This window comes from Alternaria dauci, chromosome 9 (genome assembly GCF_042100115.1).
Source record: "Alternaria dauci strain A2016 chromosome 9, whole genome shotgun sequence".
In the NCBI taxonomy this organism is placed as follows: Eukaryota; Fungi; Ascomycota; class Dothideomycetes; order Pleosporales; family Pleosporaceae; genus Alternaria; species Alternaria dauci.
Window position 1 is genome coordinate 692762 of NC_091280.1, and position 23899 is coordinate 716660.

At 29.3% G+C, this 23899-nt stretch overlaps 1 protein-coding gene across 1 annotated transcript; it reads left to right on the forward strand.

Moving 5' to 3' along the window:
- Positions 1-400: 400 nt before the first annotated feature.
- On the forward strand, positions 401-3662 carry ACET3X_008943 (uncharacterized protein; the record flags this gene model as incomplete). The annotated part of the gene is made up of 3 exons (XM_069455083.1): positions 401-642; positions 705-1024; positions 1084-3662. 3 exons carry the CDS (start codon positions 401-403, stop codon positions 3660-3662), a joined length of 3141 nt encoding a protein of 1046 aa, XP_069303020.1.
- Positions 3663-23899: the final 20237 nt, after the last annotated feature.

Genomic DNA, 23899 nt, shown 5'->3' on the forward strand with positions numbered 1-23899 from the left:
TACGCAACTTTTATGTCTCATGCTCCACCAAAGTAATTCGGAGAAGAATCGGCATGGCCATAGTGCGCTCTTCCGATGAAACATGACAGCATTCAGTAGGGCCCATGTCTCTGCTGGCGTACCATTTCAATGTTACGCGTTACCTCTGATCGTTGGTATATGAAGCTCGTTTCCCGTCAGCAAACGAGGCAACAATCACATCAGACAACTTAACATTGGACTACACAACCCATCACTGGAGTAATCAAGATATCCCAGAACATTGAATCAACAATCGACCTCTTTTTGCCAGACTTCACAGAATCTTGTACTTATAACCGTTTCCCAACCCTGCTCTTGGGAGCAACCCTTACCACAGCACACTCCATCAACTCCTGTTCCGCAGAGCATCTCTCCCAACATGGCAGCCATACAACAGCAAAAGCATCAACAATCCGCGATACCTGATTACATCGACGCCGCGGCTGACTCCACTTCCAATTCGATTTGGGCCATTGTCCCACGCTCAACGACTACTCTCGATGAAGGATGGCAACATTTCACGTATGCGGATCTTGGTCGCGCAGTGAACAACATGTCGCGTTGGATTGAAAGAACATGTGGTGTTGCAAAACACACAGGCCAAACCATCGGATATATGGGGTGAGTCGCCCGTGTATTCAGACGTTGCTGTGCTGGCGTCGCATGCTAACTGTTTGGAATAGCGCGAACGACTTGAGGTACCTCGTGGTGCTAGCTGCAGCTCTGAAGACAGGTTATATGCCCTTGTTTACGTCACCGCGTAACTCACTGGAGGGTCAAAAGTCACTCGTAGAGAAGACAGCCTGCACAGTCTTCTTGAGCACGGTAGAGACTTTGCCGCAGGTCGAGGCCATCAAGACTGCAGTACCCAGTCTACAGATTTACCAAGCGCCTACTACAGCAGAGCTGCTTGACCCAAATCTTCCAGCTGAGCACTACAGTGGGAGACATAGTCGTGATGTGACGGCTTCCAGCTTGATCCTACACACTTCGGGCTCAACAGGTACGGTCCGAGATGTTGCAGATCCTTGTAGCGAGCTCTCCAGCTAACATCGAGCACAGGTCTTCCAAAACCGATTCATTTGACCGTTGGTGGCCTCAACTCTACGCATGAGCAGGCTCAGCTCCAGCCAGAAGACGGTGTTGAACAAGTCAGCAAGATATTCTTAGCAGACACACGGCCTATGCTGGCTGCTGTGCCCTTCTTCCATGCCATGGGTATCATCGTTGGTCTTCGTTCCCTCATGTGCCGTAGCACGATAGTCCGACTGCCGTCAGAGAAGATTTTGAGTGCAGGCCTTGTCATGGATGTAATCAAAGCTATCAAGCCTGCATCTGGTATCTTCCCGCCATCCATCCTAGAGGATATTTCAGCAACCCCTCACGGCATCGAAGCATTAGGGATGTTGGAGACTGTCTTCTTCGGCGGCGCACCTCTAGCTTCAGAAAGTGGCGACAAGATCTCTCGTGAGACGAACTTGATGACGGTCATTGGTAGTACAGAAGCCTTATTCATACCTACAATCGTCCCATCCGTGCCGGAAGAGTGGAGCTACTTTCATTGGAGCGCCGCAGCCGGTGTTGTCATGGAACCCGCGGAGAATGACCTGTTCGAACTCGTTATCAAGCCAAAAGACACGAGGTATCAGGCGATCTTCCATACCTTCCCCACTATAGATGAGTGGCGCACCAAGGATCTCTTCAGGCGCCATCCTTCAAAACCCTATCTGTGGAAGTACAGTGGTCGACGAGACGACATCGTCGTGCTGAGCAACGGCGAGAAGTTCAACCCTGTGCTGACGGAGAAGCTGCTCGAGTCACATCCGTGGGTTAAGGGAGCCCTCGTGGTCGGCCAGGGCAAGTTCCAAGCTGGTCTTCTCATCGAACCAGAGTGGTTGCAAGCCAGCACCCAAGATCCCTCTGTGCTTATTGATCACATTTGGCCAATGGTAGAACAAGCGAACCGTGAAGCGCCTGCTCATGCACGTATCTACCAGACAAAGATCGCTGTCGCAAAAGACAAGGCATTCATCCGCGCTGCAAAGGGGTCCATTATTCGTCTTCAGACTGTTGCAGCGTTCAATCATGAGATTGAGGCTCTCTACGGCGACGAAGGGTATTCTAGCGATCTCAATCAGGAGGTTGACAGCGATGTCGCACTCGAGCGCAGGATACACGCCGTGTTTTCACGTGCTCTGCCCTCATTCCAGATTGACACACCCGACGATGTCGATGTTTTCAGCCTTGGGGTTGATTCCCTCGATGTCCTGGCACTTACCAATGCGCTCAATAAGGCAGTTCGTGGCGCCAACGTCACTGCATCGACAGTTTACAGCAACCCTACCGTCAAACAACTAGCGGCGGTGCTGTCCGAAAGTGTGGTTGAGTCACACGTGCAGCACGCTGCGCCACCAACTCGAGAAGAGAAAATCAGTGCTATGGTGAGGAAGTATACCAGAAACATGGTACGGCCAGAGAGTATGCACAGTGTACCAAATCAACCTTCCAAACAGACTGTCATTCTTACGGGATCCACTGGTAGCCTTGGGAGTCACATTCTGGAGCAACTGCTTCGAAACCCGGATGTCGAGAGAGTATACTGCTTGAACCGCTCAGACAATGCAGAGACACGACAGAAGGATTCCTTCAGCAAGTACCACGATCCGATGGCTGACTTCAGCAAAGCTGTATTTTACAAGACAGACTTTGGTGTTGATCACTTCGGTCTTCCCGATGCGACATACAACCACCTCCTCTCCACTGCAACCATGTTCATCCACTCTGCTTGGTCAGTTGACTTCAACCTCTCACTGGAATCGTACGAAGGCACCCACATAGCAGGCACTGCTCGTGCCATCAGTTTCGCCCTTCATTCACGGTACAAGACACCCATCATCTTCATCTCGTCGATAGCGAGCGTCGGAAGCTGGGGCAGTGTCGCACAAGATGGCTCTGGTGTTCCCGAATCCAACACAACGCTCTTTGACAGCGCAATCACTCTGCCACAAGGTTATGGTGAGTCCAAGCATGTCGCAGCAGAGGTATTGGCCACTGCATCTCATCGTCTGGGTATCAGGACTGCCATCGTGCGAGCAGGACAGCTTGCAGGGCCAGGCACGCAAGCAGGTGGTGCCGCGTGGAATCGACACGAGTGGCTGCCAACTATCGTGCACACGAGCAAGGTGATCAAGAAGTTGCCGCGTACCTTGGGTAACATGGACCGTGTCGACTGGGTGCCCATGGACGTTGCAGCAGGAACTGTCATCGACATAGCGAACGCGACGCACTTGGAGTCTGAATCTGCCCAGGTCTACCACCTTGCCAATCCGCACACGACGACATGGAGGAAACTGTACCCTGTCATCCAAGAATACTACAGTGGGGACAATAGCGCTAGTATGGAAATTGTTGATTACAGTGATTGGGTCGACGAGCTGGCAAGTATTCCGCAGACAAAGGAGAACGCAGAGCATGTGCCAGGACTCAAGCTGCTCGACTTCTACGAGAGTCTTCGAATGAAAGGTATGGGGCTGCCTACGCTGCAAACGCGCAGAGCTGAAGCAGCTAGCTCTACTCTGCGCGAGGGAAAGGTCGTGGATAGAGAGGTTCTAGAGAAGTGGCTTCAGCAGTGGGCGTTCTAATATTCGTGAGCATAGAGTTAAATCGTAGGACTAAACGGCCTAGACTTATATTATATAGAGAGTGAAGCTAAAAAATACTTATTAAAATAGAAAAGTATATCTATTAAACCTAAAGCTTAGTATTATGTATATTTTTCTAGTTATAGTTACTAATAATAAAAGCTAAATATTTACTCTCTTACTTAGTATAAAGTATAACTTTATATATATTTATTTTCAGCCTTAGCCTTTATAAATATTTTTTTATTATTATTATAGTGTATTTAGGGACTTTTTTTAACGTGTAGGATATAGCTTAGCTAGAAGGGTACTAAGGTCCTAATATAATAACTTCTCTTATTATCTTTATAGATAAGGAACTTACTCTTAACCTATACTTTACGCATAGAAAGACTAGTAAGAATTACTATTATTACTTTCCTTAGTATATTATTAGAATATAAAGCTATCTCTTACTATTCTCTTATAGTATAAAGTAAATACTATTATCTAAAACTACTTTTTAAATAATAATTCTTCTCTCCTATAGGGTAAATAGTCTAGGGATAGCTCTCTTAATATTATCTACTACCTAAGCTAGAGTAAAGAGCTAAAGTTCTAGCCTTTTATATTTATTATAAATACTATATAGTAAATATATACTACTAGTAGAAAATATACTTATAATACTAGAGGAGTATATTAAAGTAGTTAAGAAATAATAAGATAAACTACTTACCCTCTAATAGCTATATAAGCTAGAAGATAAAGTTATATAGCTAAAAGAAATAAGATAAAGTATACTTTAAGTAGAAGTAAGCTATATTACCTTTAGTACTAAAGATCTTATTATATATACCTAATATATACCTAGACCTATATTTACTATATACCTAAAATATACTTTAAAACTAAAGATCCTATATAGTACTATAAAAAAATTATTAAAGAGTGTTATAAATTCATCTATTCTTATAAGATAGATTTTTAACTACTACTATAAGAGATTTCTACTAATTATAATAATATTTTATAGTTTATATAGTATATAAGAGGAGAACTTAGAGAGCTTTAGTATATATACTTTAAGTTTATATTTAAAGTATAAGAGAAGGACCTTACTTAAGACTACTTTAAGTAGTATCTACTTAATTTACTTACTAATCCTATTAACTAGAGCCTTAAATTAACTAGGGTATATAATTATACTATATAATAAAAAAATAAGATAGTTTACTCTTTTATTACTTACCTAAAAGTCTTAGAAGACTAACTCCCTATTTATAATAAAAAGTAAAAGGTATAATACTTATTTATATAATTATAGCCTAAGTTATAGTAAATTATTATTAATAATTACTAAGTTCTAATTACTAGAGAAGACTTTATTATACTAGTATCTATACTAATAGAGAACTTATATAGAGTAGCTCTTATATATAAATAATAAGCTTAATTTTTTAATTTTTTATTTTCTATAAGTAGGGAGGTATTATTAAAATAAAATTTTAAAAAAGTAAAAAGTAGCTATCCCTCTACTTATTAGTTATAGAAGTTGATATAAAGGATAAAGTAATAACGTAATTTAAACACTAGACTAATTAGTGTTTTAGGGTAGTAAAGCTCTAACGTCTGTATATAAAAACTAAAGTTAAAAAAATTTACTAAAAGTAACTAAAAAAGATACCTATTAGAAACCTTAGTAGAGGTCTAATAGGGATTACTAGCTAGTAATAATATTAGTAAGAGTATAGTAAATAAGAAGAGGCTATACCTATTCTTAGCTAGTAATATAATTATAATATATTATAAAAGAGAGAGAGGATGTAGTATATTTACTATAACTAAGAGGGGTTATATAAAAACCTAGCTATTTCTAATCTTTATACTAATACTAACCTACTTTAAGTACCCTACTATATATACTTAAATTATACTATATATAAATATAAATATTTTCTTTTTATCCTTATCTAAGAGATCTTCTAGCCTAGCTTAAAGACCTTAGCTAAATAAGTACTAATTAATATATCTATAAGTATATAATATACTTACCTTATATATACTTAGCTTAGCTTTAGCCTTTATAGACTTTTTTTTTATTATTATAGTATATTTAGAGACTTTTTTAAGATAAAGCGCTAACTAGGTAACTATGGGCTTATATAAGCCTATATTTAGTATAGCTAGTATAAACGTAGTATATTTTAAACGCTAGGCACTAAAGATATATAATAGTATTATACGTAGACTAGAGACTATAAGACGTAACCTTCTAACTTATATACTATCCCCTACTATTCTTTACTATTTCTACCCTTTATAACTACTACTACTATCTCTACCTCTTCTTAAGAATAACTAACTAGCTACTTATAGTATAGCTACTACTATCTAATAATTAGCTTTAGTTAGAGGAATATTAGTACTAGTACTATCTACGCCTTATTCTTATATCCCTATAATATCTATTTAAATTCCCTCTCCTTAAGCCTAGGATATTAATCCTCTATTACTTATTTAATATTAACTACTTACCTATATAGCTAGGCCTAGGTTTCCTACCTAAAGCCCCCCTAGTTAAGGAGAAAGATATAGCTAAATATAAGGAGCTTATAGCTATAGCGCCTATTAAGCTAAGCCTTACGCCTAACCTCCCTAACCTTCTTCTACTATATCTATATCCTCCTCTCCTTAATAGTCTCTTCTATAATAATATTACTAATATAGGTATTAATCTAATCCCTCTTAGATACTCTACTATCCTAGAATATATAGTAGAACTCTAGTAATTACTTATCTAACTTATTATAGACTACCTTAGGTAGCTCCTAGGTATATATAAGGCTAGTATATTATATACTTATAGATAGATTAATTAGTACTAGTCTAGTTAGGGTTTTTAGGCTGCGATAGAAGACCTCCTAGATAAAGATCTAGAAGAAATCTATAGTATTTATATATAGTATAATTTAATTATATAGGATTTAATTATATATAATTTAATTATATATAGTAGGATACTTAAAGTTAGTATTAGTATAAAGGTTAGAAGTAGCTAGGTTTTTATATAACCCTTCTTAGTTATAGTAAATATACTATATCCTCTCTCCCCTTTATAATATATTATAATTATATTACTAGCTAATAGCTAGTAATCCCTGTTAAGCCCTCCTAAGGTTTAATAGGTGTCTTTTTTTAGTTACCTTTAGTAAATCTTTTTAATTTTAGTTTTTATATAAAAGCGTTAGAGCTTTACTACCCTAAGATACTAATTAGTCTAGTATTTAAACTAAATTATTACTTTATCTTTTTTTATTAACTTTTGTAACTAATAAGAAGAGGGATAGCTACTTTTTACTTTTTTAAAGTTTTATTTTAATAATACCCCCCTACTTATAGAAAATAAAAAATTATATAAACTTAGGAGCTACCTAGAGTAATCCTTAATAAGTTAGATAAGTAATTACCTAAGTTTTACTACCTCTTATAGACTAAGATAGTAGATAATATTAATATTCTTAATACCTTTAATATTAGTAATATTATTACAAAGGTAACTATTAGGTAGAGAAGGATATAGATAAGGAGGAAGGTAAAGGAGCTAGTATATATAGCTTATATAAATAGCTACTATAGCTTTAGGCTCCTTATATTTAGCTACTTTATTATTCTTATATAATATACTTTTAGCTAAGAAACTAAGAACTAGCTATACTAGTAGATAAAGGATATTAAAAGGGTATTAGAGGAGTAATATCTTAAGCTTAAAGAGAGAGAGTTTAAAGAAATACTATAGAGATAAGAGAATAAGGTGTAGATAGTACTAGTACTAATATTCCTCTAACTAAAGCTAATTATTAAATAGTAGAAGCTATACTATAGGTAGCTAGTTAGTTATTCTTAAGAAGGGGTAGTAGAGGTAGTAGTAGTTATAAAGGGTAGCTATAGTAAAGGATAGTAGAGGATAGTAGAAGATAGTAGGGGATAGTATATATATTAGAAGGTTTTATCTTACAGCCTCTAGTCTATATATAATACTATTATATATCTTTAGTATCTAGTATTTATAATATACTATATATTTATTAGTAGTACTAAATATAGGCTTATATAAGCCTATAGTTACCTAGCTAGTACTTTATCTTAAAAAAAGTCTCTAAATATACTATAATAATAAAAAAAGTCTATAAAGGCTAAAGCTAAAAATAATAAGCTTAAAGTACTTATAAAAAAAAGTATAAAAAAGCTTTTTCTCTAACCTTATAGTATAACCTACTAAAGAAGTTAAAAGATAATAGCTTATTTATATACTTTAAGTACTAGAAAAAGGGGTACTATATTATATTAGGGTTTACTATACTTCTCTAAGCTTAGTCCTTACTAAGGTAAGATAGGTTTAGGCGATAGTCTATAAAGTAGCGTATAGAATAATTAGGTAGAAAAGAGTTATTATTATTAACTAAGAGATAAATAATACTAATTCTATAAATAATAGAATAACTAGTTAATAATCTATATAAGAGATAAACTATTTAAGTTAACTATAATAAGTATAATAATAAGATCTAATATATTCTTATACCTATTACCTTAAGTCCTACTATCCTTACTATCTCTTCTACTATAGATAGTTATAATAGCGCTACTATCCTAAGGTATTCTACTATCCTAAATATTAGACCTTAGTGTAATAGTATATTATATAACTTAGTGCGCCTTATACTTAGCCTTCCTTCCTTTATTTATAACTTTCCTTATATAAGGAGGATTTAACCTTTATTACTTATAATAATACTATTAATAAGTACTAAAGTAGTAACTTAAACTATTAACTTATTAAAATTAACTAAGTAAGAAAAGATTAAACCTCTCTAGATATTTAGAATAAGTAAGGTAATTACTAATAGACATCTTACTAAGTATAAAGTATATATATAGTATATAAATAGTACTTAATTAAGAAAAAGAACTTAAAGTAATTCTTAACTCTTAAGTAGATATTAGTTTAGTTAATTAAATTACTACTATAGAAATAAGTATAAAGTTTATAAAGAATATATAGCTCTTAAGATTCCCCCCTAGGACTTAGGGATAAGGCCTATAGTATTATTTTATATTATATTACTAAGAAATCTTAAAACTAAGCCTAAACTATCTTAGTATATCTAGAAGTCTCTTTTTATTTATAATACCTTTCTATCTACACTACTTATATTATACCCTATACTACTTTAATATCCCTATAATTATTAAAACTACTACTAATACTACCTAGAAATTAAGAAGCTCTATTATACTATAGAAGTTATAGTTATAGTTATAGTTATAGTTATAGTTATAGTTATAGTTAGAATTATAATTATAATCCCCTTTAAGTAGCTATAAAGCCTATATATTAGTAGTAGTACCCTTATATATTATTACTATAGCTACCTTAGCTATTAAAGCTATTATAGCTATTATACTATACCTATTACTATTATATACCTAAATCCTATTATATTATATCTTAAGCCTTCTATATTATTAAATTAATTATCTACTACTTATACCTATCTTAGCTCCTTAATAATATTTATAATATATAGTAGCTAGTCCTTAAAGTTATTATTATAGACCTCCTCTAAGTATCTATACTACTTATTAGTTATTATAGTACTAGTAACTTATATATTATATATATACTAAACCTATATATCCTAAGGAAAAGTAGATAACTTAATAACTTTATTTATACCTTTACTAGCTAGTATAATTGTAGTACTTATAAGGAAGACCTTAGTAATAAATATTAAGTCCCTAAGTATATAGTTAAATTCTTTTTTAGTAAACTTATATAATAGGCTAAAGGATTAAATATAAGTCTAGAACTTATACTTAAAGTTACTTTTAAAGGGGTTAATCTTAATAATAACTTTATTATTATAATATTATAAATAATATTCTTTATATTAGAGTTACTAGATATACTAGAGTTACTAGATATACTAAATATATTAAAATATAGGAGTTAAGAGAAGAAAATTTAAGTAGTTACTTAGATATCTTTTTATAATAAAGGCTAAAGCTAAATAAGCCTAGATATAAGCTATAAACTATAGTTTAAAAACTCTTCTTCCCCCCTAAACTCCTCTTCTCCCTAATACTACTATAACTCTCTAGAACTACTTAAAGTTTAGGGCTTTAGCTTTAACCTATCTATTATTAAATATATATAGCTATTTAGAGTTAAACTAGGTATTAAGGAAATATACCTTTACTATAATTTATTATAGTATCTTTTAATAGTATTATACTTATATCTTTTACTAATAAGTTTATAATTTAAATAAGACTAGTTAGTATTTTATAGTAAAGCTCTATTATCTATATATAAAACCTAAAGTAAAAGTAGTTACTAAAAGTAACTATAAAAAAAAATACTTATTAAACTTTAGTAAATCTAATAGGGATTACTAGCTAATAGCTAGTAATATAATTATAATATATTATAAAGTAGAGAGAGGATATAGGATATTTACTATAACTAAGGAAAGGTTATAAAAAAACCTAGCTACTTTTAAGCTTTATACTAATACTAACTTATAAGCTTTAATACTATATATAATTATTTTATACTATATATAAATACTATAGTAATCCTTAATATAGTATACTATAAGAATAATTATACCCTAGTAGGGGAGGTCCTACTTATACTATTTAATATTATAAAAGATCTAAGTATTATATATATTAGTAAGCTACCCCTAAAAGTTTTCTAGGAGTTAGAGGAGCGTAAACCTAAGGTCCTTTAGTACTTTTATTATACTAAACCTAATAAAGACCTTATAAGAAAGATTAGGGTTAGCTATATTATAGTAAAGGAGAGAGTAGAGGAGACTATACTAATAATTTTTTATTTTCTATAAGTAGGGGGTTATTATTAGAATAAAACTTTAAAAAAGTAAAATGTAGCTATCCCTCTACTTATTAGTTATAAAAGTTAATAAAAAAAAAAGATAAAGTAATAACGCGATTTAAATACTAGACTAATTAGTATTTTAGGGTAGTAAAGCTCTAAGGTCTATGTATAAAAAATAAAGTTTAAAAAAATTTACTAAAGGTAACTAAAAAGATACCTATTAAACCTTAGTAGGCCTAATCGGGATTACTAGTATTAGTTAATAATATAATTATAATATATTATTAAGTATTAGTACTATAGTTAACCTTACCTAGAATCTTATATATTTTTATATAAGCCTAGCTACTTCTAACCTTTATACTAATACTTACATTAAGTATTTTACTATATATAATTTAATTATACTATATATAATTAAATTATATTATATATAAATATATATATTTCCTCTTTATCCTTATCTAGGAAGTCTTCTAGCCTAGCCTAAATACCTTAGCTAGATAGGTACTAATTAATATATCTATAAGTATATAATATACTTACCCTATATATACTAAGGAGCTACTTAGAGTAGTCCTTAATAAGTTAGATAAGTAATTACTAAAGTTCTACTTCCTCTTAGAGACTAAGATAGTAAATAATATTAATATTATTAATACCTTTAATATTAGTAATATTAAAGTAGAGGATATAGTAAAGAAGAGTAGAATATAAATAGTAAAGGATATAGAGGGGGTTATCTATAAAGCTTAGATTAATAATACTAGTAGTAGTAAAGTCTTTATAGTTAGCTATTTTAATAATAACTATACTAGTAAAAGACGTAAGTATAATCCTATTAAAAGATACTATAATAAATTATAGTAAAGGTATATTTCCTAAATACTTAGTTTTACTATATATAGCTATATATATTTAATAATAGATAGATTAAAGCTAAAGCCCTAAACTTTAAGTAGTTCTAGAGAGTTATAGTAGTATTAGGGAGAAGAGGAGTTTAGGGGGGAAGAAGAGTTTTTAAACTATAGTTTATAGCTTATATCTAGGCTTATTTAGCTTTAGCCTTTATTTTAAAGTAAGCTTATAAGTAAAGTAATATATATATAGTTTAAAAATTAGAACAATAAATAGGGGTCCTTAATTTTATCTAGTATATATTTCCCCTTTTAGCATCTTAATATTCTACTAAAAATTAATCTTTTTTTAGCTTATATACTAAGCTAATACTAACTAATACTTACTTACCCCCTTTTTAGTATAGTTACTACATACCCTTCTTAATCTAAACTATAACTATTTATATACCTATTTTACTTATTATACTTTTTAGAATACTACTACCTAAGTAGTATAAGTATAGTAAAGTACTAAGTACTATAATAGATACGTTTTAATCTAAGAAATAAAAGTAAAACTATACTACTTACTTTCTACCTATATATATATACTAATATAATAATATACATATAACTTTAAAGTATTAGAGCTTTATAATATATATCTTAGCCTCTACCTCTATTCTACCTTTACCCCTACTAGTAAATCTAGATATTATATTACCTACGCCTATCTACTTAAACCCTCTATTATTATTACTTTATACCTAAGTACCTCTACTTATACCTCCTCTACTTTTATTTACTATAACTATATCTATATCTTATCCTAATTTAATACTATAGCTTAATAGTATATTTAGAAATATAATATCTTTACTATTAGTTAACTCTATAGTAGCTAGTATAAGAAGTATAAGATATATACTTATACTATCTACGCTTATAAGGTTTATACCTAGTAATATAAGCTTATCTTATAGTACTACTTCTATCTTTATATCTTAGCTAGATTTAGAAATATAAGAGTATAATAATAAGAGTAGTATTAGTAAAGGTATTAGCTAAGGTATTAGTCTTACTAAATTTAAATTAGTAGAGCACCTTATATATAATATACCTTAAATACTACTACCTATAAACTTAGAAGACCTAGTATTCCTAGAAACTAATACTCTAATAGACTTTAAGAAGGTCTTAGTTACTAAGTTTTATTATAAGATTATAAAGATTTATCTTAAGATATATAATACTTATAACTATACGTAGTTTAGGATAGATATTTTTAACTATAAATATTTAGCCTATTTAGAAGATTATATAAACTACTTTAGTATTAATAGGTTTATACTACTTTTTAGTTAACTTAATAATATTAATCTTAGGCCTATACTACCTAAGTTACCTACTTTAACTTAAGTTAAGGAGATACTTCTTATATATATCTATATCTTTATAGAGGTCTACTAGTATTATAGTCTTTAATATAAGTACTATAGCTATATATATAACTTTATAGTTAATACTATAGAGGTCTTTAATTAACTACCTCTTCTTCTATCTTATCTTAATATTATTATTCTAAAACCTCTACCTTTAGTAGAGGATAATCCTAACGTAGTTAATTAATAATTCTAGAAGGACTATAAAGTCTAAAGAGTAATTATTATATAGTAGATATACTTTCTAAAGGATAACTACCTTAGTTACTCTAATGTTATTATTAATAAGTCTATACTTAACGCTCTCCCTATTAATAATTATAATATAACTAGTTTATAACTATTATCTAAGATCCTACTACCTAAGTTAACTAGACTATATAATCTTCTTCTATATTACTAATAAGTAACTAATATAATATAATAGAAAGGTATATATAAGAGTATAATTCTAGTCCTATAAGTAGCTATAGGGCCTCTATATAGGATAAGGTTAATAAAGATAAGGATCTTCTACCTAAGGTTATAGTAATTCCTAATATTATAGCTAATATTAGTAAGTTTAAAGTACTATAAGAGTAAATATAGTCTAATACTTAGGATATATTTTTATCTATAGGATTTATCTAATATATACTAATATTAGAGATTAATACTAAGGAAAAGTATCTATCTCTTACCTTCCTATCCTTATACCTAACTAGGTAGGTAGACTTTATATAGCCTTAACTATAGGAGATTAGCTATACCTTATATATTAAGGTTATAATTTACTATTAAGATAGAAGGTTTACTTACTACCTATATTTCTAGTATACTATATTTAATACTTTAATATACTACTAGTTAAGGGATAAGATAAGCTTTTTTATAAAGTATTAAACTAATAGTAACTAAATATTATTAAAGGATATCTAAGTAGCTTTTAATAATAATAATAGAGGCTAGCGCCTTATAAACTTTATTATTTACTAGTTAGTAATAGTTTATAGGACTAAAGCCTTCTAGAATACTAAAGGAAATAAATTAGAAGTAATAGTAAGTAACTAATACTAACTAATACTAACCTAATACTATTATTAATATATACTAAGTTTCGCTTTAGCCTTTATAGACTTTTTTTATTATTATAGTACGTTTAGAGACTTTTTTTAAGATAAAGTACTAACTAGGTGACTATAGGCTTATACCTATATTTAGTACTACTAGTACGTATATAGTATATTATAAACGCTAGATACTAAAGATATATAATAGTATTATACACCTACTAGAGATAAGATAATTTATAGTAACCTTCTAACTTATATACTATCCCCTACTATCTTCTACTATCCTCTACTATCCTTTACTATATCTACCCTTTATAACTACTACTACTACCTCTACTACTACTACCTCTACCCCCTCCTAAGAATAACTAACTAGCTACCTATAGTATAGGTACTACTACTACTTAATAATTAGCTTTAGTTAGAGGAATATTAATAGTAATATAGCTTACGCCTTATTCTCTTATCCCTATAGTATCTCTTTAAATTCTCTCTTCTTAAGCCTAGGATACTAGTCCTTAAGCACCCTTTTAATATTAATAGCTTAGTAGTATAGCTATCTCTTAGTCTCTTTACTCTACCTACTAAAGGTTAGGTAGGTAAGGTAGCTAAATATAAGGAGATTAATAAGGTAGTAGGCGTTAGCGTAGATAATCTCCTTACGCTTTATAACCCTCTTTAGATACTATATTCTAGTCTACTTATAAGTTACCTCTATAATAATATTACTAACCCTAGACCTCTTAATAAGGTACTAGCTAATAGATTTACTATTACTAAGGATTTAGAGTAGTAGAGGTGTTTACTCCTTTAGCTCCTTACTAACTACTAGATTTAGCTCTTAGGTGTATATAGGGCTTATATTATTTATATTTAATAGGTTAAGGGGCTCCTTACTAGAGAGGGTACACTAGCCTAGCTAGATAGCTATAATAAGTTACCTTAAGGGAAATATATATTTATATATAGTATAATTTAATTATATATAGTATAATTTAATTATATATAGTATAATTTAATTATATATAGTATAATTTAATTATATATAGTAGGATACTTAAAGTAAGTTAGTATTAGTATAAAGGTTAGAAGTAGCTAGGCTTTTATAGAAACGTACAAAATTCTAAGTAAGCTTAATTATAGTAAAGATACTATATCCTCCTCCCTTTACAACACATTATAATTATATTACTAGCTAATACTAGCGATCCCTGTTAGGCCTACTAAGGTTTAATAGGTATCTTTTTAGTTACCTTTAGTAAATTTTTTTAACTTTAGTTTTTACGTATAGACGTTAGAGCTTCACTAACCTAAAACACTAATTAGTCTAGCGTTCAAATCGCGTTGTTACTTTATCTTTTTTTTTATTGACTTTTGTGACTGATAAGCAGAGGGATAGCTGCTTTTCACTTTTTTGAAGTTTTATTTTGATGATACCCCCCCACTTGCAGAAAACAAAAAATTTAAATTAATTATATATACTAATAGTAAATAGGTCTACTAATAAAAGGCTCTATATCTTTTTATTATACTCTCTACTATAGACTACTACTAGAATAACCTATTATACTTTATACCCTAATATAAGGAATAGAAGATAGTAATACTTATAAAGTAAGCCTATCTAGTATAGGATAACGTATAAGATAATCCTTATATTATTACTTATTACTTCTATTAGTAGTTTAAGTTATTTAAGAAGTATATTATTATTCTTAAGTTTAAGGTTACTAACTCTTAGGATTACTATAAGTAGTAGGCCTATAGTAGTACTTATAGTTATAGCCTCTACTATTATAATAGTATTCCTAACCTAGATAAAGAACTTAGTCTTAATAGTTCTACGTTTAGTATTACTTATTATATAAGGTTCTAAGGGTACTATATTTTAGCTATATACCTAGACCCTAATCTATAGTCTTTACTTAATAAAGGGTTAGTCCTTACACTACTATTTAAGGAAATAAAGTAGATATTTAGAGAGTTATTATCTATCCTTACCTACTACTATAAGTACTTTTACCTTATATTATACTATCTCTATAAAGATAAAATAACTAGTATAGAGGTCTACTACTTTAATATACCTTAGTCTATCTACTTAGAGCCTACCTTTAAATAACTACTAACTAAATTATTTTTATACTTCTATACTATACGTAATTATCCTTACCTTAACGCCTATATATAACTATTACCCTTAGCTTAGTAGGTTAATACTAATATCTAAGTTTATATAAGTATAGCTAGGGTTATATAGTATATAGGTATTTATACTATAAAAGGTAAGGTCTAGTCTTAATCCTTTAAAGATATTACTCTCTAAGTCTTACCTTATATTAAGCTAAATTATTCTCTACTTTCCTTTATATTATATATTATAAATAAGTTAATTAGTAAGTAAGATTATAGCGCTTAGGAGGTTATATATACGCTATTTAGTTTATTATTAATATATTACTCTTATACTATTATTAACGTTAACTACTACCTAGAAGATACTTAGTTAACTTTATATACTATCTATAGGGGTAATATAGAGAATCTAGACCTAAACTTAAAGAATATACTAACTATTATATAAGGTATATCTCTTTATATAAAGTATAAAGGTTAGCTTAACTATATAGAGGATATATATTATTTAGATTTCTTACTATACTTTATATATATTAGTAAAGATAATAAGCGCTAACTAAGAGTTAAGCCTTATATACTAAACTATATACTATAGTATAATACTATTATAAATCTAGAAGAGTTTACTTAAGTAAAGTTAATATTATATTATTTATTTTAATATATCTAAGATATCTAGATCCTATATAGATAGGTATTTAACTCTTATATAGCTATCTACTAGGCTTACTAAGAAGAATATAAATATAAGGAAAAAAACTTATATACTAATCTTAATCTTAGAGTTAAAGAAAAAAACCTTAATTTAAAGCTTATATAACCTTTAAATAAGTCCTATTTTAATAAGCTAGTAGGTAGGAGACTAAGCTTAATAAAGAAATTAGTAGATAAGGATAGGATTAGTAAGTAACTTAGTAATAGGGTAAATAACTAAGGTACTACTAAATATATAAACTTATTAGCTAAATATAAAAAAGAACTACTTTATAGTAAGGCCTAATACTAAGCCTAATACTAAGCCTAATACTAAGCCTAATACTAAGCCTAATACTAAACCTAATACCTTAACTAGTACTTTATAAAAGAAGTAGTATATACTATATAATTTAATTATTAATTACTTCTAGGCTACTCTTAATAGCCGCCTACTAGTATAGTTATTAGTCTAGTTAGATAAGTAAGGGGTACTAGGAAGATATACTTAATTAAGTATATCTCTTATACCTTAGAGTACCTAGTATTATTAGCTAAGCTAGAGTCCCCTATTATATACTATACTCCTACTAGTAATACTACCTTCCTTATCTCTAGGTATACTATTAATACGCTCTTCTAAATACCTATAATATCTATATATAAGTAGTTAGATCTACTTAATACTACTAGGTAATAATATATCTAGGTAGTATTTAAATATGTTTACTACTTTATTATTAATAAGAAGTTAATAGTTAGTCTACCTATACTTAGCTTTATCTATAGCTATTATAGTTAGATTTAGTCTAGCTAGGTGTATATCCCCTTTACTAGTCTTAATATTATTCTTTTAGGTAATTACTACTAGCTCCTACCTATTAGATATTAGGCGCTATATAACTACTCCTTAAGGAAGGATCTTAATAAAGTTTATAGCTAATACTTATATTATATATTTAAGAGGACTATTATCTTAGATACTATTATATATTAATAAGGTATAGCGTAAGCCTAGTTTTATAATACTTTATAGTAACTTTAACTTAGCTATTCTACTTAGAATAATTAAGTATTATTTATAATATAATATAGGGTTAATCTCTTATATCTTAACTATACTTTATTCTAGGATACTATTTACTTATATAGCTACTATATTAATATATCCTATATTAACTACGAAAGTATACGTAATTATAGTAGTCTAGTATTAGTTATTTTAGCCTAATATAACTAAGCTGTAATTTTTTATTTTCTATAAGTAAGGGGGTATTATAAAAATAAAACTTTAAAAAGTAAAAAGTACCTATCTCTCTACTTATTAGTTATAAAAGTTAATAAAAAAAGATAAAGTAATAATATAATTAAAACACTAGACTAATTAGTACTTTAAGGTAGTAAAGCTTTAATATCTATACGCGAAAACTAAAGTTAAAAAATATTACTAAAGGTAACTAAAAAGATACCTATTAAACCTTAGTCGGCCTAATAGGGATTACTAGTATTAGCTAGTAAAATAATTTTAATATATTATAAAGGGAGGAGGATATAGTATCTTTACTATAATTAAGGTTACTTAGAGTTTTATACGTTTCTATAAAAGCCTTACTACTTCTAACCTTTATACTAATACTAACTTTAAGTATCCTACTATATATAATTAAATTATACTATATATAATTAAATTATACTATATATAATTAAATTATACTATATATAAATATATATATTTCCTCTTTATCCTTATCTAGGAGGTCTTCTAGCCTAGCCTAAAAACCTTAGCTAGATAAGTACTAATTAATATATCTATAAGTACGTAATATACTTACCTTATATATACTAAGGAGCTACTTAGAGTAGTCCTTAATAAGTTAAATAAGTAATTACCTAAGTTCTACTACCTCTTATAGACTAAGATAGTAGATAATATTAATATTATTAATACCTCTAATATTAGTAATATTAAAGTAGAGGAGATAGTAAAGAAGAGTAGAATATAGATACTAAAGGATATAGAGGAGGTTATTTATAAGGCCTAAATTAATAATACTAGTAGTAGTAGAGAATAGGGCGTAGATAGTGCTAGTACTAATATTCCTCTAACTAAAGCTAATTATTAGATAGTAGTAGCTATACTATAGGTAGCTAGTTAGTTATTCTTAAGATTATAGGGGCGCTAGAGGTAGTAGTAGTAGAGGTAGTAGTAGTTATAAAGGGTGGCTATAGTAGAAGATAGTAGAGGATAGTAGAAGATAGTAGGGGATAGTATATAAGTTAGAAGGTTACTATAAATTATCTTATCTCTAGTGGGCGTATAATACTATTATATATCTTTAGTATCTAGTATTTATAATATACTACGTACGTACTAGTAGTGCTAAATATAAGTATAAGCCCGTAGTTACCTAGTTAGCGCTTTATCTTAAAAAAAGTCTCTAAAAGTACTATAATAATAATAAAAATAAAGTCTATAAAGGCTAAGGCTAAAGTAGAGATACTTAAGGCTATTTTTATAACTTTACTAGAATATACTAGTCTAAGCCTTTATATACGCGTTAATAGTTAGGCTATTATACTTATATTTCTTATTTTATATAAGTTTTATTAGAATTAGATATCTTATTCTTAGCTATAATTTCTATTATTACTTACTTAGGCTATTACTATTTATAAGTCTTAAAGTATAAGTATTAGCTAGGTAGTAGTATAGTATAAAAGAGACTTTATCTTAAGTTTACTATATATTACTATTTTATAGGTTAAAAGTTTAGAGGGTCTAGTATTTAAGGAGCCTATGTCCTTTAATTAACTATATAGAAAGAAGGGTAAGGTAGTATAGTAGTAGAAGAAAGATAAGGAGTAGTAAGCTAAAGAAATTATTTCTTTATAAGAGATAAGCTTTTTTTAAGCTTATCCTCTATAGTAGGCTTAATATTAGCTATATTAATCCTATATTATATCCCCTACGTCTACTAACTTATTATAGTAGTTCTAAACACCCTATATTTAGTCTTCTCCCTCTCTATTAGAGTTATCCTTAGAGTTATCCTTAGATTCCTCTTAAAATTTATAGTCTCTAAAGTTAAGCTCTTCTTTAACTACGTTAATATCTAAGTTCTCTAGAATCTTAGTTAGTTTAACCTAATACCTAGCTAATACTCTCCTTACCTAGCTTATCTATAATTTATTACTCTAGTATAGTTATATTATTTATATCAATTACTTCTTCTTCCTATTCTAAGTTCTAGTTAGTATTAAGGCTAGACTCTACTCTAGCCTAAATATTATCTATCTTTTATTAGTAATTATTAGCCTATACCTTTTATATAAACTTATTAAGATTAGGCTTAGGCCTATCCTCTATTAGTATATTATTATCCTTATTATCTATTACTTATATATTAGTTTATAGGCTAATACTTAGCTAATACTACTATACCTAAGCTATATCCTAGCTTAAATTCTAGTCCTAGTTAATCTAACTTAAGCTAGTTATTTATATTCTTAAGTAGCCCCCCTTTAAGCTCTCTTAATTCTAGTAGTATATATTTAACTTCCTTACTATTAATATACCTATATAGAAACTTCTTACTATAAAGTACCTATATATTAAATAGTAGAGGTAAGTAGTATAAGCTATACTAAGTAGTAAGGTAAAGGTAGCTATTTTCCTAGAAGTATCTTTATATCTATATAGTAATAACTATAGCTATAATAATCCTCTCCTAAAGTTAGAAAAGTAGTATAAATAGGGGGATTAGTAGGCTAATATTATTATTAATTTTAATTAGGGGCTTATAGCGTTTAATATAGTTCTAGTAAGCTTCCTTAATAAGGTTAACTTAATATTATTAGCTTTAGCTAATACTAGATAAATACTAGTATATCTAATATACCCTATTATAGTAGGTAGGTAGCTAAGTATATAAAAAGCTTTCTAATAAATATAGGTAGGCCTAGGGAGTATAAGTTAGTATAATATATATTATAGTAGGTAGTTATAAACGTACTTTAAACTTAGCGCCTATTATCTACTTAACGTATACTCTAAAGTCTATACTACGTAGTATATTAATCTTAGTAGTAGCGTTCTTAGCTATTTCTATCTAGGAATTTTTTTTATATAACTAGTACTTAAGGTTATAGTCTTTATTATACTAGCTATTAATATAGTTAAGGTATACTTAAGCCTTATACTTAGGTATAACTTTTACGTAGTATTAGTATAAGCTAATACTTACTTAATACTATACTTATACTTAGTATTATCTATATCTCCTTCTATATCTAGTTCTTACTCTACTTCTATAAGGGTACTATTAGCTTCTATATAGACTACTATTAATACTACGTATATAATCTAATTAGGAGGTATTAGACTATCCTCTAGTTAGTAGATAGTTTCTTATTTTATAAAGTACTTATTCTTCTCTTTTTATATAGTAGTATTTTTAGTTTACGCCCTACCCTCTTAGCTTAAGTACTTATTCTAACTAAACTTATAACCTCTTAGTAAGGCCTAATACTTACCTAATACTAATATACTTAATCTCTATAGTAATATTATTACTTTAGTAGTAGAAGTTATCTTTAAGATATTTTCTCTTAGTCTTATCTTTTTCTATATCTAAGGCGTTTTAGATAGTAAGCTTTAATATTTTTAACTAAAATATTAATAAGGCTTAATTAATATAAGCTTATATTAGTTAAGGTAGTATTATATACTTACCTTATTAGTAGTATTATTTAATAGGATCTCTATAAGCTTAATACTTATAGCCTTCTTATATTACTCTTTATTCTTAATAGTATATAGGTTTATAGAGTATATAGCCTTAAATAGATCTATTATAGTAGGTAATTATAGTAGTATTAGTTTAGTATACTTAGTATTAAGCTCTATAGGTTTATAAGGTATAAGTAAGGTATAAGAGGTAAAGAGGGAGTAAAGGAGATATTATTAGTATAGGTAATATTAGTATAAACTTACTATATTTAAGGCTTACTTTTAATTTAGGATAAGTATTCCTAATTAGCTATAATCTTACTATTACTTAATCTAGTAAGATTAGTAGTAAAAGTAAAGGTAAAAGTAAAAGTAAAGTTTAAATATATATTTTTTCTTCTATACTTTAATCCTCTTCCTCTTCTATCCTCTTCCTCTTATATTTATTTATTATTATCTAATACTATACTAATACTCTTATTAGTATATTATCTTACTTTCTATTTACTTATATACTATATAGTACCCCCCCTAGGCCTTAGGGATAGGGCCTATAGTGTTATCTTATATTACGTTGCTATGAAATGTTAAAACTAAGCCTAAACTATCCTAGCGTATTTAGAAGTCTCTTTTTACCTATAACACCTCTCTATCTATCCCCTACATTACGCCTAGCTGCACCGCCTCAACATCCCCACTATCACGATCACTGCTAATACTACCTAGAGATTAAGCAGAATCTCTATCGTATTACAGTAATTACATTTTAAGAGCGTAAGTAGCACCGCCGCTATTATAATTACGGTTATAGTTACAGTCACAATTATAATTATAATTATAATTATAATTACAATTCCCTTTAAGCGGCTACAAAGCCTATACATTACTATCGCCTAAACTCCTCTATAGCTACTATACACCTAAGTCCTATCGCGCTGTATCCTAAGCCTCCTACGTCGTTGTCGTCGTCGTTAAATTAATTATCTACTACCCTATCGATACCTGCCCCGCGCGTGCGATTATTAGCTATACCTACTTAATATAATTATAAGATAGGGATAAGCTCGCTAAGGACCTACTACAGCTATCTATTGTAGTCCCTACTTATAACTATCTTAATATACGCTTCTTACTCTATTATAAGCGTACCCCTAGCTGCTATTATATTACTTAGCTTCTTAATACAAACGTTCTACTCTATAGTAATAGATAACCTCACTTCTATATTTATCCTAGTGTAAACTAGTAAAGCGACGCTACCTAGGCGAATAAGAGTTATAGTAAATAGGCTATCTATATAGAAGAGAATTTTATATTAGTCCTTAGTAGTATTATCTAATAAGTTAAGAGAGGAGAGGTAGGCGTCTAGGAAGGGGCTTAAGACACTATAAGGCTTAAGATTATTATAGTTTAAGCTAATTTAATCCTTAGTGTACTAGTACTTTACGTCTATATTAGTATTAACGTTAAGTGCTGTCTATAACTCTAGGAATAGCTACTTAACGCCCTTAATATAGTTATATATTATAAGGCGTATAGTATTAAAGAAGGTATTTCTCTTTAGTAGTAAGCTTTAGGATAGAGTGTTAAAGTAGAAGTTAAGAAGTAGAAATTTAAAGAGCTAGTAGTTACTTAAATATTTCTATAGCCTTAAGTACTATAGTTATAAGCTTAGAGGTAAGCTATAAACTATAGTTATTAACTAAAAAACTCCTCTTCTACTTTAACTCCTCTTCTACTTTAACTCCTCTTCTACTTTAACTCCTCTTCTACTTTAACTCCTCTTCTACTTTAACTCCTCTTCTACTTTAACTCCTCTTCTACTTTAACTCCTCTTCTACTTTAACTCCTCTTCTACTTTAACTCCTCTTCTCCCTAACGTCACTGCGACTATCTAGAACTACTTAAAGTTTAGGGCTTTACTTTCAACCTATTTATTATTAAACTATATATAGCTATATATAGTAAAAAAAGGTGTTTAGGAAATACACCTTTACTATAATTTATTATAGGATCGTTTAATACTGTTATACTTACGTCTTTTACTAGGACGTTTATTATTTTAATAAAGCTAAGAAATAACTAAATATCTTTTACTATTTTAGGAGCCTCTTAGTCCTTAATAGCTTTAACCTTATCTAGATCTATCTAAATACCCTTCCTAGCGTTAATAATAAACCTAAGGTACTTAGTAGACTTTACCTTAAACTTATATTTCTTAATATCTATATAGAGACCTATACCCTAAAGCTTACTAAGAACTTTTTAAACTTATTCTTAGTATTAGTAAAGGCTACTATTAGTGTAGATTAGTATATTATTAAGATATACTAAGTAGAATTTATTAAAGTACTCTCTTAAGGTCTAGTTAATATACTACTAGAAGGTACTTAGGGAATTAGCTATACTAAAGAGGGTAACTAGCTACTTTAATAGTCTAAAATATATTTAGAAGGC